The following is a 21,148-nucleotide window of genomic DNA, read 5'->3' on the forward strand; positions in this document are numbered from 1 at the left end:
ATTCCAGAAAGTTTTAGAAAGATCATCAGAAAGGTAGTTCAAGAATAATAGCTGTTTAAGTCCACAGCTAGGTTAGTTAAAATATTAATACTCATATGAGATTATTCAGCTGGCTATGCAAGAGTACAGAGGAGGACATCATGGCTGACTCAGAAGAGATAGTAATAAGGAAGAAAATTAAGAATAATTTCCTAGATAAGCAACAGAGCCTCATTGCATAATATTCCAGTTTATTGTGAAAAACAGGAAATAAATCATCTGATGATAATATCCTATTGGGGAGGATCCCTCAGACCAATAACTGTATGGAAAAAAAAATCATTGATCTACCACTCATTAAGCATTTTTCAATAGGTATGTGTTACATGGAGAGGCTTCTTATATTTAAATGTTAACACCCTAACAGATGTTTTGTGAGCCAGTCCAACCACATTTACTGTTTTAGATGATGGTGAACATAAGCGCACAGGTATATGTCCCAATTGAAATAAGACATGGCAAACTTTAGCTTATTTTAATATGCTTATTGTTTACTTTGAGATCAGTTTCCATCTAAGCTTTCTTCTACGATACAGTAGTGTGCACATGCCAGGAATAAACCCTTGATGTCATTTCCCAGTATTATGTCTACCATCTTTCCTCTGGGTAACCTGCTTGATGTCAATAGATGGCACAGCATCTTTGCAAATAAAAAACCCTGATAACCTTCAGCGTTCTCCAGAAGGTGAACCTAACCATACTACCGTTTTTGCAATGACTTAGCACTGAAGCGCAGGCAAAGGTATAGTAATGTCCTTTAATTCAGGACCCTTATCATGAAACTTTGTTGTAGCTAGTAGTACATGATGTTAATTCAAGGCAATATTTAACTAATTTGCATTTATTCCTAATGTATTTTCACATTCATACATGAAAGGCTGTATTTCTTGCATGTCATATCTAGCTGTTTACATCTAAACATGCATGGAACCAGAAGTCCTTTGGCTGACAGTTTATAAAAGTATTTTTTCTTTTTTTTGGAACAAAGAAAAAAAAAAAAAAAAAGTATGCTTTGATTATAATCTATGCCACAGCTTTACATGAATCATGGTTCAAGGCAGACATAGTATAGTTGTGTTTTATTCAGGAGAAAAGTTTAAAGTTTACAGGCCTGTTCTTTTTCAACAAACATATCTCCCCCCCCCCCCCCAAAAAAAAAAAAAATCAGTGTCTCACACCCTATTGCTGTCTGTCATATACAAAAAGCAGCAACACTTAAATGGCGTTCAATCCTTTATTGATATGCAATATTTGGTCGAAAAAGGTTAAAACTTAGCAGTGGGTAACAATTTCGTAACAAGGCATTCATACCATCAGCTGTTTATTTTAAGGAAGCAACATTAATGGAATTGTATTGAATCATTTCTTTACTGCCCACCCCTGAGACGCAGAACAAGGTGGAGGGTGGACTCCTTCTGGATGTTGTAGTCAGAGAGGGTGCGGCCATCTTCCAGCTGTTTGCCAGCAAAGATCAGCCTCTGCTGGTCAGGGGGAATGCCTTCCTTATCCTGGATCTTGGCCTTGACGTTCTCGATGGTGTCACTGGGCTCAACCTCCAGGGTGATGGTCTTGCCAGTGAGGGTCTTCACGAAGATCTGCATGCCACCCCTGAGACGCAGGACAAGGTGGAGGGTGGACTCCTTCTGGATGTTGTAGTCAGAGAGGGTGCGGCCATCTTCCAGCTGTTTGCCAGCAAAGATCAGCCTCTGCTGGTCAGGGGGAATGCCCTCCTTGTCCTGGATCTTGGCCTTGACGTTCTCGATGGTGTCACTGGGCTCAACCTCCAGGGTGATGGTCTTGCCAGTGAGGGTCTTCACGAAGATCTGCATGCCACCCCTGAGACGCAGGACAAGGTGGAGGGTGGACTCCTTCTGGATGTTGTAGTCAGAGAGGGTGCGGCCATCTTCTAGCTGCTTGCCGGCAAAGATCAGCCTCTGCTGGTCGGGGGGAATGCCCTCCTTGTCCTGGATTTTGGCCTTCACGTTTTCAATTGTGTCACTTGGCTCAACCTCCAGGGTGATGGTCTTGCCAGTGAGGGTCTTCACGAAGATCTGCATGCCACCCCTGAGACGCAGGACAAGGTGGAGGGTGGACTCCTTCTGGATGTTGTAGTCAGAGAGGGTGCGGCCATCTTCCAGCTGCTTGCCAGCAAAGATCAGCCTCTGCTGGTCGGGGGGAATGCCCTCCTTATCCTGGATCTTGGCCTTGACGTTCTCAATGGTGTCACTGGGCTCAACCTCCAGGGTGATGGTCTTGCCAGTGAGGGTCTTCACGAAGATCTGCATGCCACCCCTGAGACGCAGGACAAGGTGGAGGGTGGACTCCTTCTGGATGTTGTAGTCAGAGAGGGTGCGGCCATCTTCCAGCTGCTTGCCGGCAAAGATCAGCCTCTGCTGGTCGGGGGGAATGCCCTCCTTATCCTGGATCTTGGCCTTGACGTTCTCAATGGTGTCACTGGGCTCAACCTCCAGGGTGATGGTCTTGCCAGTGAGGGTCTTCACGAAGATCTGCATGCCACCCCTGAGACGCAGGACAAGGTGGAGGGTGGACTCCTTCTGGATGTTGTAGTCAGAGAGGGTGCGGCCATCTTCTAGCTGCTTGCCGGCAAAGATCAGCCTCTGCTGGTCGGGGGGAATGCCCTCCTTATCCTGGATTTTGGCCTTGACGTTCTCAATGGTGTCACTGGGCTCAACCTCCAGGGTGATGGTCTTGCCAGTGAGGGTCTTCACGAAGATCTGCATGCCACCCCTGAGACGCAGGACAAGGTGGAGGGTGGACTCCTTCTGGATGTTGTAGTCAGAGAGGGTGCGGCCATCTTCCAGCTGCTTGCCAGCAAAGATCAGCCTCTGCTGGTCAGGGGGAATGCCTTCCTTGTCCTGGATTTTGGCCTTCACGTTCTCGATGGTGTCGCTGGGCTCAACCTCAAGGGTGATGGTCTTGCCAGTGAGCGTTTTCACAAAGATCTGCATGTTTGCGCCTGTATAAAATTTGATGGATATTAATTAAGAATTAAAAGCAATTTAAAACATTCCACATTACTCCAACACACACACACAAAATCAGATAAATATGAATAAATAGATAAAGATGAATTATTGATTAAAAAGCTCTTTACCCCCCCCTCCCCCCCAAAAAAAATAAATAAATGCATTAGAAATTACATTACTTTAAGTTTAAGCTCAAATATGGATTAAAAAGAAATTCTTTAAAAAAAAGAAAAGAAAAAAGTATTAAATAATATTACTATGAAGCGCCTAAGAATGAGAACAGCAGGAGCCATTTCAGCCCAAGCGCCATTTTGAGATCTCAGTGACCTTCCTTTTGTTCAGCAGCCGGTAATGGAGGTTACTGGAAATGTTGAGTCACTGCTGTAAGCGAACGTTACCAAAACGCTGCTGCGTAACAAAAGGGTAGTAAAAAGAAAGAAAATCGACAATGGAACGACGACGAAATACGTATTAACTTTATATAAGAGAAAAATATAATTCGGAAGAACTACTGTATTTTGGAGACCTTTGTTACCTCTCGTTAGCGCAACCCAAATATCGTTCAACACAATGATACTAATGCAACATATTTATTAAAAACAAACGTTTCTGGAATATCAAAAGATATAGAAATAGGAAAATACTTACGACTGGTAAGTGAGGCGAAAAACTGCTCTGAGGCACGAAATTGTCTTTCTCTTTTCTTTCACGTAGGTAGGTCTGCGGGAGCAATGTCTAGCAGTGTGTTATATAGTATGGAGGTGCACACGTCATCCAGAAATCTCCATCCGCGTCAATAAGTAGTTCCCACCCTCCCAAAAGTCACTGCTTCAATATTTATAAGTCCAATATTTATAACTTAGTTCTACAATAATATATATTTTTTAATTATTTTACTCATAAACGTAATTATTTCAAAGTCGAAGCTATTACGTTTGTAAGAATGCACTCATAAATCCTCCACCGCGGAATGATATCATCTATGCACTACGACTCTGGAATTTGCTCGAACCAGCACAGCAACGGGAATCTTCCCCGAGCTTCTGATTGGATGACACAGTTGTTTGTTTGATCAGCGATTGGTTGCTGTGTTACAGTAAGTAACATTTCACGATAAAGTTATGGTTATGTCCAATGACTGGCTATGACAATAAGGTTAAAAAAGGAGCTTAAACGTGACCTAAATCGACAAACCATTATATATATTTTAGGCTATAGAAGTATAGGCTACGTGTCACATTCAAGCGTCGCGTCATGGATATAGATTGAAAAATAGGAGTTCGCCATGTCAGAATGACTATTCGTATGACTAACATACCGAAGACTGACATGTACACCCAGGAAGTGTGTTCATCTCTATCAGATATTTCAACCTTTAACAGATGGCAACGCGCTTAGTAAATGTAATAGCAGCTGACGCGACAGCGGGATATTTTAAGGCGGAAGTTCGCCTCTATGGCCGACCTCATTTATTTTTTTTTAGCAAGCCACACTGCGCATCTAAAAAAAAAAGAATGCGTTAATGATGAATAGTCAGGACATCAGTACAAAATACTGATTATGGGCACACCGTGTATGCATAGATGCACAGTATATGCACACCTAACGTTGATGATAAGCAAGGTTTAGCAGACCTGATGTGCTTATTTGCTGTGTTGCCAACTTATAGGGATCTGTTACTGTGTAACTTAAAATTAAGTAGCTTATTCAAATGCTAGCTTGGTTTATTTGAATCTAGTTGTTATCAGTGAAAATATGCACATAAAAGTTACTATAAAGTAAAAGCATGACTAGTATGTTTCTCTTTAGTCTCATGATGCACATGCACAGACAGGTCATTGTCAAGTCTCCACTGGAGAGATAAACCTGTATGGGGGGTAGAAATTCAACTACATTATCTACATTGCTGAACACAACGATAAACAATTAGTTTCCTCATAGAGTATAATAAACTTATTCAGGCCTCACAGACATATTGTTATCTTTGTGGCTTGGGCTGAACAGTTCTAACAGCTTTAGTGTAATGCTTACACCTACTTTGTAAGTCCCTCAGGTAATATGACATCTCTTCATTTTATTTCCATGAGCAATATCAAGAAAACACGAGTTCATCTAGTTTCAGCATGTTGTCAACACGCAGTTGAAACTAGAACATTCCAACAAGGTAAAGTCAGATTGAACATTGTAGGGAATGACTGCAAGTCATTAAGTGATCTATCTGTTTAGAGCATCTAATTTTTTGTATTTCCTGGTTTCCAAAGTTTATTTCCAGGACTGTAATTACTGATCAGTGCCCACTTTTAGCACCCACCACTATTTAAGGTAGCACTGTAAACTAAATCAGCTTGGGCTCATGGGGCCTTGTGGGTTTCTATTTTTGGGAGTTTGGCTATAATGCAGCTCTGAGAGCCCTGATTCAAATAAAATATGTATTTGGGTCACAGCATTCTGTTAGCCCACCCCTCTGGCACTGTGTCATATGAAACCCAACTCATGATGCACCACGCCTTTGCTTTCCAACACAGAGCAGGGCATCTGGCTGATCTAGTTCTGCCTCTGAGGAATGTGTTTGTGCAAGCCTGCTGTACCTCGCCCTGCCCTTTGTTATGTGGACTATCTCAAAGTGTTCCAGGAAAAGATTGCAAGCAGGAAGTAGGTCTGGTTAACATGGAATCAACATGTTCACACCTTGGAAAAACAAGAAATCGGACTTTTATTTTAAATATAAAATGAGTACATGAGTTGCTGTGTTTGAATCAAAAGCTTAGCTTCTGTAGGTAAAAGGTTCTTTATCAATTCAAATGTGGTTCTTATCAGAGCTGCACTTTAATCAGGTTCATTGTTTTCCATGGCAGGATGACTGGAACTTTTGATTGGGAGCTCCACGTCAGCAAGTTTCACAACTAACATGTGACACCCTTTCAACCTGAACTTTACGTAAGACTTGGATAGAGACATTCTAGCATTTTCCTTCACGTGGCTTAAAAAGGTGAATCCTTACCAAATCTCACTGTAAATGTATTTATACTGATTCAATTACAGCATGGACCTGGTGAAACATACAGGTGGCTGCCACTGTGGGGCTGTGCGATTTGAAGTCTGGAATTCCCCAGACCTCCATGTTTTTCATTGCAAGTATGAACAATTAATTCAGTGATAGAAACTAGGTAGTAATTCTGGAACATAGCCTAAACGTTCAAATATCTTATTCATGCCATGTTGAAGGCATTTCAAACAACAACGTACACTTTAATCCATATGAACTGATATGTTCTCTCCAGTTGCAGCATTTGCACAAAGAAGCAAAATCATCATTTCATTGTGCCAAAAAATCGCTTCACGCTCTTACAGGTAAGGAACTTTGTTTGAAACGCATTGTTTTATTTAATATACAGTACTGTGCAAAAGTCTAGAGGCACCCTTATTTTTTATGTATTGCTTCCAAAGGAGCCAGACTCTTCTATAATTTTTCAAAGTGGTCTTAACCATTAATTCTTCAGGCTTTCTGAAGGTTGTCAAAAAGCCGGAATTAATTATTCGTGAAGCCACTTATGGCTTATGAATCTATGAATCATTCAATCATAAAATAGCACCTGACTCAAGCTGAGGAAAAAACTGAGGAAACTGTAAGGTGGAGGACAAAAGAATGACTGGCAGGCCTGTCTCCAGCAGATGAGCAGTATCTGAAAGTCATGTTCCTAAAAAACAATCCCAGACAATTTTTCCTGAAGACTATTTAAATAAATTACAGGACAGTTCGTCTGGAAGAATTCAGGCTGTGTGGAAGAATAAAGGTGGCTATACCAAATACTGACTTTCATTCAAATCTACTTTTGCCTTATATACTGTATTTTGATGTATGTTTGCACATATATTAAAATTAATTACTGCACCTAGCAAAATTAGGGTTGACCCAAGACTTCTACAATCCTGGATATTTAAAATTTACATTGAATTTTAGCATACTTTGTTTTGTTTTTTTCCATTCTTAGGGTTTGGAAAATCTGACCACGTACACATTTAACACTCATGTTGCAAAACACACCTTCTGTAAAACCTGTGGAGTTCAAAGTTTCTACACACCACGCTCCAACCCAGACGGATATGGTATGACCCTGACAACTCACCGACACACTTGGTCTCATGTGTTGTAAACAGAATTCAACACCCCGCTAATGTTTACTCCATACCAACCAACCCAGTTGTCTCTTTAATGTCATGTTTTTATGCTATTTGTAGCAAACAGAAACTGTATGTTCACAGTGGGATTTGAATGCAAATCAAATGACAACCTTCTGTTATTCATGTCTTCATCTCAATTAGGCATTGCTCCACATTGTCTGGATCCAGGTACTGTGCACAGTGTCACAGTGGAGAACTTTTGTGGGGAGAAGTGGGAAGAAAGTATGCAAGTTCACGAAACTATCAGAGACATGTCAAAACCAGAGGAAAACCAACCTACTGTCATATAAGAAACTTTATTTTTCAATCAGCATGACATCAGAAACATTCAACAGTACTTTCATTGGTCTTTAAAGTAATAAAAAAAGTCATAACCCCTTGGAAAAGCTTAAATACTCTATATTTTAATACAGTGCTGTGACTGAGTCAATAAAAGTTTTTCTGTAACAAAAAAGGATGAGAAGTTTCTTCTATTATTAAATATTATCTAAAAAATAACAGTGTTTAAGAAAAATGCATATCACCTACTGCTGTTAACAGAGTATCAAAGACATTTGTAAACAGCTTCTAAATTCCCTGTAGTGTAAGAAATGTGGCAATCAGTGCATCAGAGCTTTTAATAGATCTTCAGGTTCTTTGGTCCCTGAGCAATGGTTTGGAATGTGTTTATGAACATGTAGCGTGAGAACGTGATGTAGAGGTAACGAAACCACAGCAGCTGAGTGCGATGGCACAGCATGGCAGCCTGAAAAAGACACAAAGTTGTTTTTAAGGGAGATAATATAACTCGCACTTCTCGCTCTACCTCTGAGAAAGAGTCCAGCCACCCTTTAGAGGATGTTCATCTCTGCAGCTCGTATCTGCGATCTCATTCTTTTGGTCAATACTGAGAGCTCGCGGTTGTAGATCAATCGATAAATCAACAGGTTTGCTCTCTTGTCACCACTACAGATGACTACAGTGCGTGGATCACAGCAGACACGCCCAATCTGCCTGTCAATCTCCCGGTCCATTCTCCCCTCAGTCACATTAACAGCAGTGTCATGTTATCTAATATAACATGAAAACATTTCCAACAGTTTCATGTTAGATAAAATGAAACTGTTGGAAATGATAACAGATAATTGACAAATGTACCTTTCCTTCAAAAACAGGGACAGTTTGAGTGTTAGTGTAGACTGTACATGATCTTATTAGAGTGTGCACTTCTCAGAGTAGAGAACATAAAGTCCTGCCAACACACAGTCTCTAGTTGGAGGCTTACTTTGGCTTGCTTGTAGGGCTTTGAGCCTATAATACAGCAGACACACGAGGGCAGAAACCAGCTGAGGGGAACATCCAGGAAGGAGATGTACTTCCTGAGAAGGCCAACGGTCACCAGGGAGAGCAAAGTGCAGTCTGGGAGAAAAGACAGAGCTGTTAATGTTTTTAAATGCTTATTTCAGAAGCATACAATTAACGAGGCCATCGTCCAGGTGCCACGCCAGCACAACGTCATTGTTTGTGATACAGTTCGTTTGAAGTGAGAATGCCTGGTACTGCTATGCTACACAAAAACACAAACTGTCAGTACTTCTTTCAGTTATTGTCTTGTGGCAGAAACACGTGAGCCTTAGAGGTTTAGGAAAAGAGCAGGGAGCTTTGTTTTACAGCTGAGTGACGAGGATTAATGTCACTCTGAATTCTCATCTACTTCCCCTTTACTGTAAGACCAGTCTAACAGCTGAGGTGTAAATTCCTACTAACAAAGAACCACAGTTAATGGCATGCTGCTGGTCAAGATCATCCACTGAGCTCATGTGGGCAAAGCGGATTGACGAGCTTCTACCACAGAAACAAGTGTGTTTGTGTTTATGGTGTGGGTTCATGATTACCTGAATGTCTGTTTCTTATCACCTCTCTCCTCAAATATGTATGCTTTGATATGGCCTGTGGGCTGTAATGTTTATCAGATAAGCAAATAAGGTTGTGTAGCATGGCCCCCCACCTCACTGACCTACTTTTCCTTCTACATTCTGTTAGAAAGAATTCCCAGAATTTATCACCACAAGAACTTAGAAAAACAAAGTGAAAATTTAGTCATTTTGGAAATTCCTTTAAAAAAAAAAAAAAAGATTCACAAAAGACATTCTAATATCTGCGGTCAACAAGTCTTCAGAAGTTTGATGGTACATTCTTATCACATTTAGAGTTTAGGTCCAATTCATTCTTCCTGCTGCCACCAACAGACCAGCGCCTTTAGTGGAGATACAATGCTCATGGGGCTTTTATGAACAGTAGAGGGCGCTGTACATTAACAAACCAGCCAGTGTACTTTGCATGGTTCTCTGCAAAAACGCAGCTGGAGAGGTGCCGTTTCTCCTGTGAAAGAACTTTGCATTTTAATATAAAGTGCTACCTAAAGCTTTCATGGTGATGAACATATTCACAAGCATACTGTACTGTAAGCAGGATAAAGTACCCCAAGAATTACTTTTACAGACGACTGTTCTGAGAGTGATCAGTGAATCTAACGCTCCTAAGCTTAGAAACCTCTTAAAAGTTCTCCCAGTGTCAAACCTACCATTGGGTACTTCTCCAGTGGAAGCGAGATGCCTGTAAGACAAAATAGTGAACATCAGTGCTGCACACAGAAAATGTCATGGAAGTGGCCACTCTGCGTGTGTGTGTGTCGAAGGATATATCAAATGCTAGGAGGTTTTTGGAAGTTTTCCTGCACTTGCATTTTTTTATGCAATGGTTATTAACACGCTGACAGAAAATGACAGCACACTGTCAAGATTTAGAGGCTGTGAAACTCGCACTCAGCCTCTCCCCCTTTTGTGTTCCAGTCAAATGGGAATTTCCAGATTCGATCTGGAGAGCACAAATCTCATTAAGGCCCACAAATGAACAGAGAGCCTTATGAGAGAAAAGAGCACGGCTCACTGCACAGACAGGTAAGTGTGGTACAGGGACTACGATGTTCTCTTCAGTGTGCAAAACACTTTTTCTTTTCTTTTTTTGGTTTCAAACCAACAGTCTGATGCAACTTCTTGCTTGGCCGGCCTCTCCAAACCAAAGCTGCCCTCCCACCTCACCACTTCAGGGACAGGATTTACTGTTGCTCGCTGGGAGCAGAGCCGAGTGCCTCTGAGGACTCTGTTTGGATGACCTCTCAGCTATGTAACAGACCAATTCTGAAAAACATGGTGTGTGTGTGTACTTGTGGGGAAACATTTGGAACGATGGATGTTGATGTGGGTCCAAATGTTCAGCATTTTCCTGGATTGTGTTTAATGATAGCAGGGTGAATTGCTTTCTGTGTTTAAGTCACAGAGTATCCCCTCAAAATGGCATCTTAAAGTTAAGGAACTGAAGAAATAAAATAAAAAGGTTTTCCTGATGGTAAAAATCTTTAAAGTCCTTCCTGTACCTGACGGCGTTATAGATAGCTATGTGATTGGCATGGCCGCTCACGCCGCTTCCATCGAAGGTCAGCACCTGAAACAACAAAATATGTCACTGTGTGGGTGAAAAGCCGAGTCTGGGTATCTAGAAGCTGAGGCAAAGGCAGCAAGAAAGATTTTCTTAGGTTTATGTGTGTGACTGTGGAGGCTTTTTGGCAGCCGACAACTGATATTTAAAAGCCTTTTTTGTGCATGCATGCTTGCGCACCAGAGGAAACAGGTGAAAAAAAAAATCAGGTCAAAGGGAAGAGAACAAAACTCAACTAAAAGACTTGAAGTGTTTGCTCTGCTCAGGCGATATTCTACCATGACTTTGCAATCAAGCACAAGTTTAAGCAGCCAAACCAATATGTTATAAATAACGCATGATCTTTGCATCTAACTGCAAAAACACTTCAACCAAAGAAACAACATTATTCAGTTGGAAAAAAAGGAAATGGAAGTCTGTTTCCTCTGTGCTTTCCCCTGCTTATATTCATTAGAGAAAATGTTTTCTTTGCAACTGAAAGGACTCTTTAAGTTACTTTTTCACTAAAGGTGCTTTTGGCTGTGACGCGTGACAGGATGGGAGGAGACTGCCTGTTTGTTTGTCATCTTTGATAGCCAAAAAAGATCAGCAGCTAAAGCAGAATAACTCAGTCGTGCTTCTCCATTTTCTACCATGAAGACCCCCACCCCACGCCATTACTGCTGCTGTGCTTTCAGTGACTATTTTTGTTGTTGCTGAGAAAGAAATTGTCCAATTCTCAATTTACATCATTCCCATTAACTAATAGTGCGGAACTGCATTGAGTATGATAAGAATCTCTGCATACACACAGAGCACAGGCCATTTCCCCCTGGCTTCAAGGAGCCTCAAAATGCAGTCTAGTTAGGACTGAAAAGGAAGGCAGCTGACAAGGTTATTATGCAGACCACCGTGAAACTGGGATAATCAACAAGGAAGCTGCGGTGCCAAAACACATTGTACAAAGAAAACAATACAGTACATGTATTTCTAACATATAATGGCGGGGAAATTGTGCGGTGACACCGAACAGGAAATGACACAAAAGCCACTTCTTTGAAAGGCACGAACCAAACACAGAGTGGGGCGTACCATGTTGATGGAGTGAGCTCTTATGTGCTTCAGGATTTCAGAGGAGACCAATGAGACGCTCCATTCTGCTTTGGGATCATCTGGGAGTTTTCTGTAGGGCAAAAAAAAAAAAAGGAAGAAAGGGACTGCGGTTATGTATCCAGTTAGTATTAAAACAGAGTTATACAGTGTCTGCTTTGTAACCAGTTTGAACATTTAACACAGCATTTTATATATATAAAAAAAAAAAGGGCTGTTGTAGAATGCAAACATGTGGGAGCGCTGGGAAATACAGAGGTTATGGATCTGAAGGCCCTTAGTATTGTGTATATCTGAAACGCCTGGAGGCCCTCGTTTCCACAAACATCACACTTGGTCTGCTGACTCTCTTGGCCCACTAACATGCACACTCCCTTTAGGCTATAAAACGGAAGCACTGCTTTCTATGGTTGTTCAATGTCCTAAACTCGGGAGACAGAGAAAAAAAGAAACACAATATAAACACACTCACTTGCCACTGCATTAAGTACACCTGCTCATTAACATAAATATCTCATCAACTGATCCCTCAGTGTATTTAACCTTGTAGACACGGCCAAGATGACCTGCAGAAGTTCAAACTGAGCATCAGAATGGGGAAGAAATGTGATTTTAGTTACTTTGAACGTGGCGTGGTTGTTGGTGCCAGATGGTCATAAACGGCTTATTTGTCCTGCATGAGTATCTCTACAGTTTACAAAGAATAATCAGAGAAAATATCCAGTGAGCAGTTGTTCACTGGGTGAAATTTCTTGTTGATGTCAGAGCAGAATGGCTAGAAGATTGTTTGAAGCTGCTAGGAAGGCAACAGTAACTAAAATAAGCACTCATAATAACCATAGTATGCAGATGAGCATCTCTGAATGTGCTGCATGTTGAATCTTGAAGCAGATGGGCTACAGCAGCAGAAGACCACAATAAGCGCCACCATCCCATGAGCATCGTTTAAACGTCAAAGGCCACCCGTGTTTGTTGCTGACCACGTCCATCCCTTTCTGAGTTATCCTGTTGGCTGCTTCCAGCAGGATAACTCAACATGCCACAAAGCTCATATCATGACCTTGACAATGAGTTCACTGCACTCAATGGCCTCCACAGTCACCAGATCCCAGTCAAACCTTCGGGATGTGGTGGAAGGGTAGATTTGCATCCTGGATGTACAATCGACAAATCTGCAGCACCTGTGTGATGCTGTCATTCCGATATGGACCAGAATATCTGACAAATGTTTCTAGCTCAAGGTAAACTTGTGGCATGTGCGTGTACAAAGTCAGGGAAGAAACAAAAATATTTAGAACAGCAGTTTATAGAGTGATGTTGTTTTTTCTTTCAAGGGAAACGTATAGATAGGGAGATACATCAATGCCATGACATACTGTTGTACACTTGGGCTAACATGTGGGTGGAACATGTGAGACTGCATGCATGCAAGTATGTAGAGCCAGTTGCCGACATTTCTTAAGTTAAAAACAGCAAACATTTGCCACCTGCATATTCTCCAGTATGAACATTTTTGAGTCTGTTTACAGGATGAAAGAAGGTGAAATACATACACATTGTTCTCAAATCCAATATTCAGATTTCCATGTATTGTGTAAATTTGTGTAACATTTTTTCTTATTTCATTTTAATTGTATTTGTGAAGATACAAAGTAAAAATGTACCTATTTTGAAAAACATTCCAAGAATTCCTGAATCTGGAGCTCCATAAGTTAATCACTTCTAAATTGGGCCAAGCCCCATCTCTGGTAAAATTTGCACCCAAAGCCATCCAGAACATTTGGAGATTGATAGTTTGTCTCCTTGGCAACTAGCTGCAGGCTTGTATATAGACCGTGCATGGAATGGGGGTAGGTGCGGCTGTGTGTCAGCAGCTGCGTCCCTCCCCTTCATTGCTAACAATGAGCAATGAGTGGTCAGGGTCTGCTGTAAGAGGTGGAGGATGGGGTTGGGTTGGAGGGCTGAGGGTTAGGGGTTCACAGATAGTTTAAAACTGTCTGTCTTCGAGTGAATGCCCCACTCTTGCACTTGGATACCAGTGACCTACATTTAATAAGAGCAGTGTGTATGGACCTGCTTTGGGCTAAAAGAGAATAAAGCCAGAGTGAGATATTCATGATGCATTATTCTCACTGCTGCATTTAATTGTTTATTACTCAAAACATTTTGAATGACTCTCGATAACTGTAGCTGTGTGAAAGCTGGAAGAGGAAGGAGGAGAGAAGAAAAAAAAAAAGAACAACAAAAGATAAAAGACACCTGACCTTTCTCAAGCAGGATGTAGGCTGAGTGTCAGCTTTGCCATGGCAACAGTGCAAAATGTCCTAAAGTAACCTCCCCAGCTCCCTTTTGCAGCTTTGCATGTGGATGTCTAATTGCTTGCAGGCATCTGTATGCAGTTGTTGAACTTTGGCCCACTAAAGGGATTCTGTGTGTGTGTGTGTGTGTGTGTGTGTGTGTGTGTGTGTGTGTGTGTGTGTCAGGGAGGGCTTGTTTAGTCTGGTCACATGGACCACAGGTCTATGCAACTGCCAGACTTCTGTCCACACAGTCAGATTATATGTCCTGCTGGGAATGGCTGAGATGCCACTACGCGCCAATTGTACGCCCCTAATACAATTGGCCAGTGTAATAAGGCAGTTACAACTATAGTAACAACACTAGCTTACACGTGACGTTTCATGATAATTTACAGACATGTGCGGCTGCAGGTATGGCCAATATTTACCCATATTTAACTATTTGCAGAAAAAGAACCATGATGGAATAGGTGTGTGCTATTCACCATGGAAATTATTATCTTACTGTTGTTTTGGAAGTAATTTGTGCAGAAAAAGAGGGATTTAATGTGACAAAATTCAAAATTTGTTGTTGGCTGCAAGGTTCGGTGAATGGAAAACTAACAGTGTGACTACACAGAGGCCGATCTGTGCTGCTGACAAATGAATCTTGAGTAAAAGTATAGCCAGAGGTACTGACCTCTGGCTATACTCGGGCTGGAACATCTCATCACGGTTTACTTGGCCCTGCCATGAGCTTATAAATCAGCCAGGACTATTTTTAACCACTGATCAATGTATATTTAATGCTTGTGTGTGGATGTGCTGTCTCTGCTTGCGAGTACCACTTTCCTTTCCTGAAACTTGTGCTGAGCTCTGTGTTTACATGACTACAGAGAACTACACTAATCCAATTGACAACAGACGCTATTAGTTGATTGTTTACTTCTGCGAGAAGCTTTCTGAGTACACGTGAAATATGTTAACAGGGAAGTACAATTATTGAAGTCACAAAGAAATGAGGTAAGCCAGACAGAGTGAGACTTCACTTTAGTCTGATAGATAATGTCATGAAGAAGAAGAATGGCTGAATTTGTGCAGCGAGCAGCTATAATCAAGTTCCAGGGAGCAGAAAGAGGTAATGCCGGAGCAAGTGGAGAGGCAGCAGAGCGTGCTCAGATTGAGCTTGATCACAAAGGCCCCAACATGCACCGGGGCCCCTAGATACTGTCAACACAGCTGTCCTATTCAGTGTGCACTAAAGGGAAAATCATAATGTAAAGAAGAAGGCGCATGTTATTCCTGTGATCTTGGAGAACACTGATACAGTTGTGAGTGAGTACCATCGAAATCTGACATATAAAAAACACAATCCTACGGCCTGCTTAAAAAGCAGAAAATCCAACAGGGCCCACCCAATCTTAAATCTTCACTCTAATCAAAGTACAAGAGAGAGTGATGTATTTCCTTAAAAAAATGTAATTCAAATATACATAAACAACAGAGGCCGTAGGTTAAAAATTGCTAAAGCTACCCAGTCACATGCAAAGTGTTACTCACCTGCCACTGGGGCACAAACTTCAAAAGAAGAGCAGTAAATTTAGGTCAGAGCAATGAGTAATATCACAAAATCACCACCAAATATAACTACAGCTCACCTACAGTACCGTTGTGGCCCACCAGGAGGCCCCACTTTGGCGACAGTGGGAAGGAAAAACTCCCTTTTAACAGGAAGAAACCTCCGGAAGAACCGGGCTCAGAGGAGGGGCAGCCATCTGCTGTGACCAGTGGGGGTTATTATGTACAGTCAGCACATTATTTAGTGTTAGTTAGTTAGTGGTTGCATTACAAAAGGAGCCACATCGAACAAAAACCCAACAAAAACTCTGTGGCTCTAAACATCAGCTATTTTCCCCAATGACTAAAGCATATGGGATCAATGTTTCACAGCTGGAGGGACCAAAAACAGAAGAATTGTAATATTTCTTTATATCCTTTGGATCTTTCCCAATCCTCTCCAATATAACACAGCAACTTTGTGAAAAAGGCTCAAAAATTACTGAGAGGCTGAGCCCAAGTATGCATACTTTTATGACACACTGATGTACAAAAGAATTCACTTATTAAAACCTGCCCAAAATAATCAACCAATTAAATAAATCATTCTGCTCACTTCCCCCCTTACGTCCTTGTTTGGAGGGGATCAGGTGCTTAATATCAGCTATCAGTATCACTCCCTGTACCCATCTGACAAACCACATAATGATCGCCAAACATCGCCAAACAATTTTATTTTAGTGAGATTTACAATGACATATATGCGTTCACATGAGTATCCAATATTTATGAATATTAGAAACACACCTCAGTATAAAAAATAGATTATAAAATTAGGCAAACGTGAACATTATAAGCTTAATGCGGCTAAAAGATGTGCACAAATAGACGCACACTGATTCTCCTATTCAAATCGTAGAAAAATGCCTCTAAATCTGATGGCTACATAGCCCTATCCCTGCTGAGATTATGCCTAAAAGACAGCACTGCCTGTGTAATTGAGCACTGTTTGACTATTGTGTGTTAGATTTCAAACTTTGAACTTGAACAGAGGGGGTTAAGAGCAAAAAGCCAAAGACTGGCTAGCTGTGTACAGACACACTAAGGGAAAAACATTTTGGAATGACCTACATTAGCAGTGCTTAGAGCATGGCCAAAATGTATCCCACAGTCCTTGGCAGTTGCCTTCAGTAGACATGGACAAGAGGAGGAGGGGTGGGATAGATCGAGAGAGCACGAGAGAGGCTGACTGTCAGAGAGTGGAACTCAGGCTCTTAAAGTGCTGATTAGGTGTGTGTTTTGGGCAAACAACAAAATACAAAGAAAGGGAAAATGGGCCACACTCCAGTTCAGCAGAAGTGCAGAGAGCCCTAAGATCAAAGTTCAGCTATATTTTGTGTGCACAAGATGATAAAATGGGAAGTGTGTGCATGTGAGTTCAAAAAAAGCACACACACACACACACACACACACACACACACACACACACACACACAATACTCTCCAGGGCAGACAACCTGGGCAGTCTGCCAGCTTATAACTGAGTTCCAGGTTAGTGCAGAGTTCATACAGCTCTCCTGGTGAGCCAACATGGAGACACTCACATGTAGGCAGCCCTGATGTTCTTAGAAACCACAACATTTTCAAGAAAAGCTGCACAGTTGATCCACAGGAGAGGGGAAAACAATACTCTTTACCATTACCTTTTCTGTGTAACTTGACCTTCTATTGTGCTTTTAGCTGTAGCATAACCTGTTCTGTGTTTCTGCAACAAAACTGGAATGCACGGGCATCTTTCTTTCCGCAAGAAAATTGTTGTGCCACCAAAGAGTGACACAGTTCTCTTTAACCCCTGCCTCCCCGAGACACACACTTTTATAGATTTTCCAGTAGAACTAGCATTACTAAAAGGATCACCTCGTACACATCACTAAACCTTTAATTGACATAAATGTCAAGTTTTGAACACAATACTGAAGAATAAAGGGCTTTATTTAGGTCGCGTCCCATTTTATATAATTTAATTCCGTATTCAGGAGAAAAATATCATCATGCAACTAACATGATAAAACTTCCAACAAATACTTTCAGCTCCGGTACAGACATCCCAGTCTGCCCAGTTATTTTTTCCCAGGGATCGCTAACTAATCCTTTGTGACTGCTTAAACAGGCTGATTGATTGCTCCGGGTGTACAAACAGGCAAATGTTCTTCTAAAGACTTTCAAAAGTAACGAAATAGATACTTTAATGATAATTTGTTCTATAAATACTTGACTCTTTCAAAGATGCACATTTAAATAGATCTGTATATACAAGCTGTAAATGGATAAAAGGATCAATAGACTGATTCCGTGATGGAATTTTTAAGGTCTTTAAAGAGCCTTTTGTCCCACAGGGCTGACCCATCGCTGCCTCCAGAGCCTACTCATATATTTCCCCTGTGACACAAAGGTAATATATCAGGTCAGGCTACATCGGAGCTGTCACAGTGAGAATGGGAGGGTTGTGATTTGTGGTCAACTCTCTTATTTGTTCTTATAGACACTGGTTGGCAGGGAGGGGGTGATGAGCTCCAGCAGGAACACATGCTGAGACCTGACTCCTTAATTGAGGGCAGCATACATCAATGGACAACGCACACATCTGTATATTTAGTGGCACAAACTCCCTGATTGTGAAAGGCAAAAAACAGAATGACTCTTATTTTTATGTTGCATGCTTGGGGTAGATGGCTTCTTACTTGTGGTTTATGATGATGATTCTGGACGCTGGTATCCCCAACACGGCACAGCTGTTCAGAAGTTCTTTTTTACGCTGAGCTCCTTGATTGTAGTAGTTTCCTGCGTAACATGTAGAGGTCACATTAGATGTTAGATATGGTATTATCGCAGTAGATTATGTATAATTAGCAGTTTTTATAGTTTTAAATATGGGGGTGGCGTACAGATGGCCTCTGGAACAGGACTGGGGTTTCCCAAAGAGAACTCTGAACAACAGCCATGTTTCTTGTTCTTGTACCACTTATTGGGAAGCTTTGATTGCACTTCTGGTACCTGACAACTTGTTTTTAACTTAAGCAGTGCTTGTCACAAAGGATGTAAGCTTAAGGTAGGTACTAAAATCATTCAAAATTCAAAAACAAAACAGAAGAAGAAGAAGAAGTAAAATAAAAAGGACATAGACAACAGTGCAATGACATACAAAAAATGAACATAGTTCACAACATAAGGGAAGGTATGAAGGTACATCGATTATGTTCTCTTTCAGTTCTTATACTTTTTTTATATTTCAAACCAAATTGCAAAAAATTGGAAATGCTGTCTGAAATGTGAATAAAAACAGAATGCAATGATTTGCAAATCTCCTAAACCCATATTTTCTTCACTATAGAAGACAGGTAATATATTATATGTTTAAATAGAGGGATTTTACTATTTTATGAAAAATATCAGCTCATTTTGAATTCGATGGCAGTAACATGTAAGAAAAAAGTTGGAAGGGGGCAACATAGGGGTAAAAATGTAAGAAGTTCTACAAAAACTAATGGAGAAACAAACTGCAATTAATTAGGTTAACTGGCAAGAAGGAATGATTGTGGTTGGGTATAATAAGAAATATTAAAGAGGGAGTTTCTCTGAAGTAAAGATGAGCAGAACTTCCATTGTCTGCAAAACTATGTTTTCAAATTGTGAAACAATTTCAGAATAATGTTGGTCATCATAAAATTATGAACACTTTAAATATGTCATCATCTACAGTACATAAGATCATTAAAAGATTCAGAGAATATGGAGAAATCTTTGTGAGCAAAAGTCAGCACAGGATGCTTGACCCTGAGACAGCGTTGCTTTAAAAACAGGCACGGTTTTGTTATGAAATCACTGCATTTGATCAGAAACACTTCCCAAAACCCTTGTCTGTGAACACAGCTCACTGTGCCATCAACAAATGCAGGTTAAAGCTCTAACATACAAAAAAGAAGCCATATCTGAATGTTGTCCAGAAACGCAGCTGTCTTCTCTGGACCAAAGCTGATTTAAAATGGACTAAGGAAACTTGGAAAGTTACTGTGATTACTGCTTGTTGTTAAAAGAAAAAGAGGGGATGGTGTATAGTAATAAACATTGCCCTGTCCCACTTTTATTGAGAAGTCTTACTGCTGTCATATTCAAAGTGATTTTTTTAAGTGCATATTTTCTCAGCTTAAACATCTGATATGTTTTCTATGTTCTATTATGCGTAAAATATGGTTTTGAGCTTAGCAAATCACTGAATTGTGTTCTAACTTTTTACACAGCATTTTAACTTTTTAGGAATTGGTGTTGTACTCCTGAAAGATGCATGAGCACTTGGTACTCTTATGGTGTAATAACTGCTGGAAAATTAAGGAGCTCCTGTATGTCTGCAGAGCATTGCATGCACTCAAACGGGATGGATAAATCATTAAATGTGCTTGAAGTTACGGTTTGTTCACTCATTTCTCCTCTGCCTGGATCTGCTCTGTGTGCATACATTTATGTTGGATTTGAGGTGTGGTGACAAATAAGAACAACAGGGAGCAGAGGAGAAAAGCTAGTGTGACCCTAACTGACAGTAAAACAAACAAACAAACAAACAAACAAAAAGTGGGTACAAGTCTTTAATTGGTCTATATATAAATATATGGTTCTATCCGATTAGCAGGTAGGACCACTTTTCATTTTAATTTTCTGTATCTTTATATTGGTTTTTTTCTTGAGTATGCAAATATGAGTGTGCTGTCACCGTACCTTCAGACAAACAGAGCAAATGTACGGTGGCATTTAATTCAATGAGTCGTATGATCGTTGGCGCGAAGAACATACACTCGTCATCCGGATGCGCAGTTACGACCAGAGCTCTGATATCCTCGCCGTTTGTTTCTCTGCTTGATGGAGCATTCAATGCACGCTTCAACGACTTCACCAAAGTCCGCCGATGTCGAAAAAAAATGCATTTTATCAAAGCCAAATAGGACAAAATTATGATGACAGCCAAGCACAAAGTCATTATTTTGACCGTTACCGCATAAAATCCGTGTAAAAACAAAAGCCTGAAGTGTAAATGGTTCCATGTGTAACCCCCCCCCCCCCCCCCCCAAAACAACACCCCTCGCGCAGTCTTTTAACTGTTACTAACGTTAGGCATTTATTAATTAACGCAGCAACTGGATGTATAACTCAATTCAACAAGCATGGGTTCACATGTTTATTCCCACGATTGCCATATTTTTGTACTAATTGCAGTCTCGGTGACTTTTATTTTCGTTTCACTTTAAATAGATATATAATGAGAACGCAAGACAGAATAATTTTCTGTCTTGTCTGAATAAATATAAGAAGGAACACGTTTATATCGTTGTATAAATCGAGAGAAATAATCGTTTCTGAAAAGTGAAATAAAGAAAAAAAACACTGAGAACATTACCGTGTTTGAGGGGAAGATTTAGTTGTCACACCATTACATTGTCCTTGCAGATATATAACACTCCAAAATAATATTTTAAAGTTCCTCGCAAA

At 40.7% G+C, this 21,148-nt stretch overlaps 3 protein-coding genes across 5 annotated transcripts; 1 reads left to right on the plus strand and 2 right to left on the minus strand.

The window, feature by feature from the left end:
* Positions 1-1,259: 1,259 nt before the first annotated feature.
* LOC146565348 (polyubiquitin-C) lies at positions 1,260-3,833 on the minus strand. Its single transcript, XM_085288417.1, has 2 exons — positions 3,675-3,833; positions 1,260-3,016 (listed from the first exon to the last, which is right to left on the minus strand). The coding sequence occupies exon 2, from the start codon at positions 3,006-3,008 to the stop codon at positions 1,407-1,409; it is 1,602 nt and encodes a 533-aa protein (XP_085144543.1). The 5' UTR covers positions 3,009-3,016; positions 3,675-3,833; the 3' UTR covers positions 1,260-1,406.
* An 83-nt stretch (positions 3,834-3,916) lies between these two features.
* On the plus strand, positions 3,917-7,665 carry cenpv (centromere protein V). 3 transcript variants are annotated; one of them, XM_085288424.1, is made up of 6 exons: positions 3,917-4,122; positions 5,882-5,963; positions 6,069-6,161; positions 6,308-6,377; positions 7,019-7,133; positions 7,350-7,665. In XM_085288424.1, the coding sequence occupies exons 3-6, from the start codon at positions 6,070-6,072 to the stop codon at positions 7,496-7,498; spliced, it is 426 nt and encodes a 141-aa protein (XP_085144550.1). In that variant the 5' UTR covers positions 3,917-4,122; positions 5,882-5,963; position 6,069; the 3' UTR covers positions 7,499-7,665. The 3 variants fall into 3 exon arrangements, with proteins under 3 accessions (XP_085144550.1, XP_085144551.1, XP_085144552.1); XM_085288425.1 differs by lacking the exon at positions 3,917-4,122 and adding an exon at positions 5,514-5,678; XM_085288426.1 differs by lacking the exon at positions 3,917-4,122 and adding an exon at positions 5,695-5,799.
* Positions 7,486-20,693, minus strand: pigl (phosphatidylinositol glycan anchor biosynthesis, class L). Its single transcript, XM_085288422.1, has 7 exons — positions 20,381-20,693; positions 18,352-18,451; positions 11,757-11,847; positions 10,624-10,691; positions 9,772-9,803; positions 8,473-8,606; positions 7,486-7,953 (listed from the first exon to the last, which is right to left on the minus strand). Exons 1-7 carry the CDS (start codon positions 20,637-20,639, stop codon positions 7,825-7,827), a joined length of 813 nt encoding a protein of 270 aa, XP_085144548.1. The 5' UTR covers positions 20,640-20,693; the 3' UTR covers positions 7,486-7,824.
* Between the last annotated feature and the right edge of the window lie 455 nt (positions 20,694-21,148).

The sequence above is a fragment of the Mchenga conophoros genome, linkage group LG10 (assembly GCF_057382185.1).
Source record: "Mchenga conophoros isolate Kocher_MC1m ecotype Shallow Benthic linkage group LG10, M_conophoros_male_GT1.1, whole genome shotgun sequence".
NCBI classification, from domain to species: domain Eukaryota; kingdom Metazoa; phylum Chordata; class Actinopteri; order Cichliformes; family Cichlidae; genus Mchenga; species Mchenga conophoros.

Coding starts and splice junctions, on each gene's coding strand:
- cenpv (XM_085288424.1), top strand. CDS start 6,070: ATGGACCTGGTGAAACATACAGGTGGCTGCCACTGTGGGGCTGTGCGA. Junction 6,378..7,018: donor ATCGCTTCACGCTCTTACAG/GTAAGGAACTTT, acceptor TTCCATTCTTAG/GGTTTGGAAAATCTGACCAC. Junction 7,134..7,349: donor CTCCAACCCAGACGGATATG/GTATGACCCTGA, acceptor CATCTCAATTAG/GCATTGCTCCACATTGTCTG.
- pigl (XM_085288422.1), bottom strand. CDS start 20,639: ATGACTTTGTGCTTGGCTGTCATCATAATTTTGTCCTATTTGGCTTTG. Junction 18,452..20,380: donor TTTGCTCTGTTTGTCTGAAG/GTACGGTGACAG, acceptor CATGTTACGCAG/GAAACTACTACAATCAAGGA. Junction 11,848..18,351: donor ATCATCATCATAAACCACAA/GTAAGAAGCCAT, acceptor TTTGCCCTACAG/AAAACTCCCAGATGATCCCA.
- LOC146565348 (XM_085288417.1), bottom strand. CDS start 3,008: ATGCAGATCTTTGTGAAAACGCTCACTGGCAAGACCATCACCCTTGAG.